A 2,561-nucleotide genomic window follows, 5' to 3' on the forward strand; every position below is an offset into this window, starting at 1 on the left:
ATCAATAAAACTTTGAAAATATAATGAAAATTCAGTAATCTTTTTGGCTCACATTTAAAATAATAATAATAATAAATAAATTCCTCGATGATCTCACAAGTACCTTAAACCACCAAAACCACGAAACGACAGTACGGAAAATTGCAATAAAAATAAAAGATCTGCTGGATGGTCTTGAATCCACTGAAATGTCACTTGCCACATGATTAAAGGAGTAAGGATGGGAGGAATTCAAAGCAAAATTGAAGAAACCACTATCTTCCAGTATCCAAATTTCAATGACGTGTTTACTATTGATGAAGGCATTATTCTATATTATTGATTAGAACTGCCCTACCATTATTTTATGAAAACAACGTTAATTTCAACTGTCCTAAGAAATTACTGCAAACTCACTCTTTTGCTTACGAAATGGAGTACAGAATGGAGGATAGGTAAGGTGAGGAAAAGTTAAACAAAACCTTGAAAAATAAACTCAACATATAATTCAACATATACATGCCACCCTATAAAAACATTCAAAATAATTACAATACAACCCCTGCATAATAATATTCCGCATATTTTCTAGGAAAATAAAGGATATATATACATTGCAAGTACCACAAATCATAAATATCACATTCTGCATTATACACGAGACAGTGCTCCCTAACCTGAAGATACAAAAGAGTTATTTGTAGAGCCATATACATGCCACCCTATAAAAACATTCAAAATAATTACAATACAACCCCTGCACAATAATATTCCGCATATTTTCTAGGAAAATAAAGGATATATATACATTGCAAGTACCACAAATCATAAATATCACATTCTGCATTATACACGAGACAGTGCTCCCTAACCTGAAGATACAAAAGAGTTATTTGTAGAGCCGATTTGAACGAAAACCCTAGAACAAAACAGAAGTTCGAAGAAACAGTTCCATACAGTTCCCTAAGAGACAAAAAAGTGGCATCTAGAGACACCATCAGAAGACGAAATCAATCGGGACACCCCGCCTCCTTAACCTCCAAACCCATAGAGGGTTCGGCCCTGCCTCTTCAGAGCATAAACGACATCCATGGCTGTGACAGTCTTTCTCCTGGCGTGCTCTGTGTATGTAACAGCATCCCTGATGACATTCTCAAGAAATATCTTCAAGACACCTCTCGTTTCTTCGTAGATGAGACCGCTGATACGCTTGACGCCTCCTCTTCTGGCGAGACGCCTGATAGCCGGCTTCGTGATGCCCTGAATGTTATCACGCAGAACCTTTCTGTGCCTCTTCGCACCTCCCTTTCCCAAACCCTTGCCTCCCTTTCCACGTCCAGACATCTTTAACCCTTTAAAAATCCGTTACGTAGATCTCGAGTTCGAATCTCACTCGCTGATTGCTGTGCTGCTCTCCACGAATGATGATGAAGAAATGAATTTCTCCCGGTAAAGAATACATATAGTCAAATTAGAATGCCGCGTATCCATCTGGACTGTCCTCCTTCCTCCATGTGTCAATTATCGACGGTAGAGAAATCTTGATCCATTGCAGCGGGATCGTTTCATCTGCACCGTACTTAAATTCTTATCGACGGCTAGGAAGATGTTGACGGGGATTATCTTTGAGGTATTTACAATGCCTTTATAATAACGGATAAATTGACATAACTCCACTAATTAATGGCTTTTTCAATGTTTATTATTAATGGTGGAAATTATTATTATAATTCCCGTTGATGAATCTTTATCCTCCTTTAAATATATTTAAACATTTGTTTTTAAAATTTTATAAAGCTGGGAGTTTAATGGTTATTTTAATTGGTTGAGTTCTTGTTATTAAAGCATTTTGTTAATAGGAGGTCATGAGGCCAATTCTCCTTGATATTGGTTGAGTTATGTCGTTAAAGCATCTTGTTAATGGGAGGTCATGAGGCCAATTCTCCTTGATGTTGGTTGAGTTCTGTCGTTAAAGCATCTTGTTAATTGGAGGTCATGAGGTCAATTCTCCTTGATGCTCTTGGAGTAAGGCTTTGTTAATAAGCCGGTAGAAAGAGCTCAGGGAAAACTTTGAACATAGTTTTGATTGGAGCTTAATCCATTAAAAGTATATATCTTATTTTAGGTGCTTACTCTACCACTATATCCAAGGTTTTCAAAATTAAACATTATTAATGACTCTAATATTATTATTTGATATATATGATTAAAGGAACATCCTTACAAGCAAACAAGTTGACATGTATTCTATTTTGCATTGAGAAATTCAGAAGGAATTTTGATTCATTGTAGTGGTTCCAGGTCCTCCGCTTTGATAATGAGTAAGCAGATTTTCAAACCAACATAGGCTCTATAAAAAATCGGGTTTTTAACCATTGTCAAGTAAGCTCGAGACATCCCATATTTGTGAAGAAGGAGAAGTAATTAATGGATAGTTAGTATTGCATGCTATTGATCTCCCAAGTTCCATGGAAAACACTCCTAAGTCTTAGTCATCCTTACCACTCACTTCATATCATGCTTCAACCTTATGTTATGATGGTATATCCATACGTTAGAGGGAGTTATGGTATGATTGTTGT

At 36.3% G+C, this 2,561-nt stretch overlaps 1 protein-coding gene across 1 annotated transcript; it reads right to left on the bottom strand.

The window, feature by feature from the left end:
* Positions 1-607: 607 nt before the first annotated feature.
* On the bottom strand, positions 608-1,418 carry LOC149185363 (histone H4). Its single transcript, XM_089417909.1, has one exon. It carries the CDS (start codon positions 1,321-1,323, stop codon positions 1,012-1,014), a length of 312 nt encoding a protein of 103 aa, XP_089274035.1. The 5' UTR covers positions 1,324-1,418; the 3' UTR covers positions 608-1,011.
* Between the last annotated feature and the right edge of the window lie 1,143 nt (positions 1,419-2,561).

This window comes from Pinus tabuliformis, chromosome 3_2 (genome assembly GCF_031772625.1).
Source record: "Pinus tabuliformis cultivar Carrire ecotype Pingquan chromosome 3_2, CPIR1, whole genome shotgun sequence".
Taxonomy (NCBI): Eukaryota; Viridiplantae; Streptophyta; class Pinopsida; order Pinales; family Pinaceae; genus Pinus; species Pinus tabuliformis.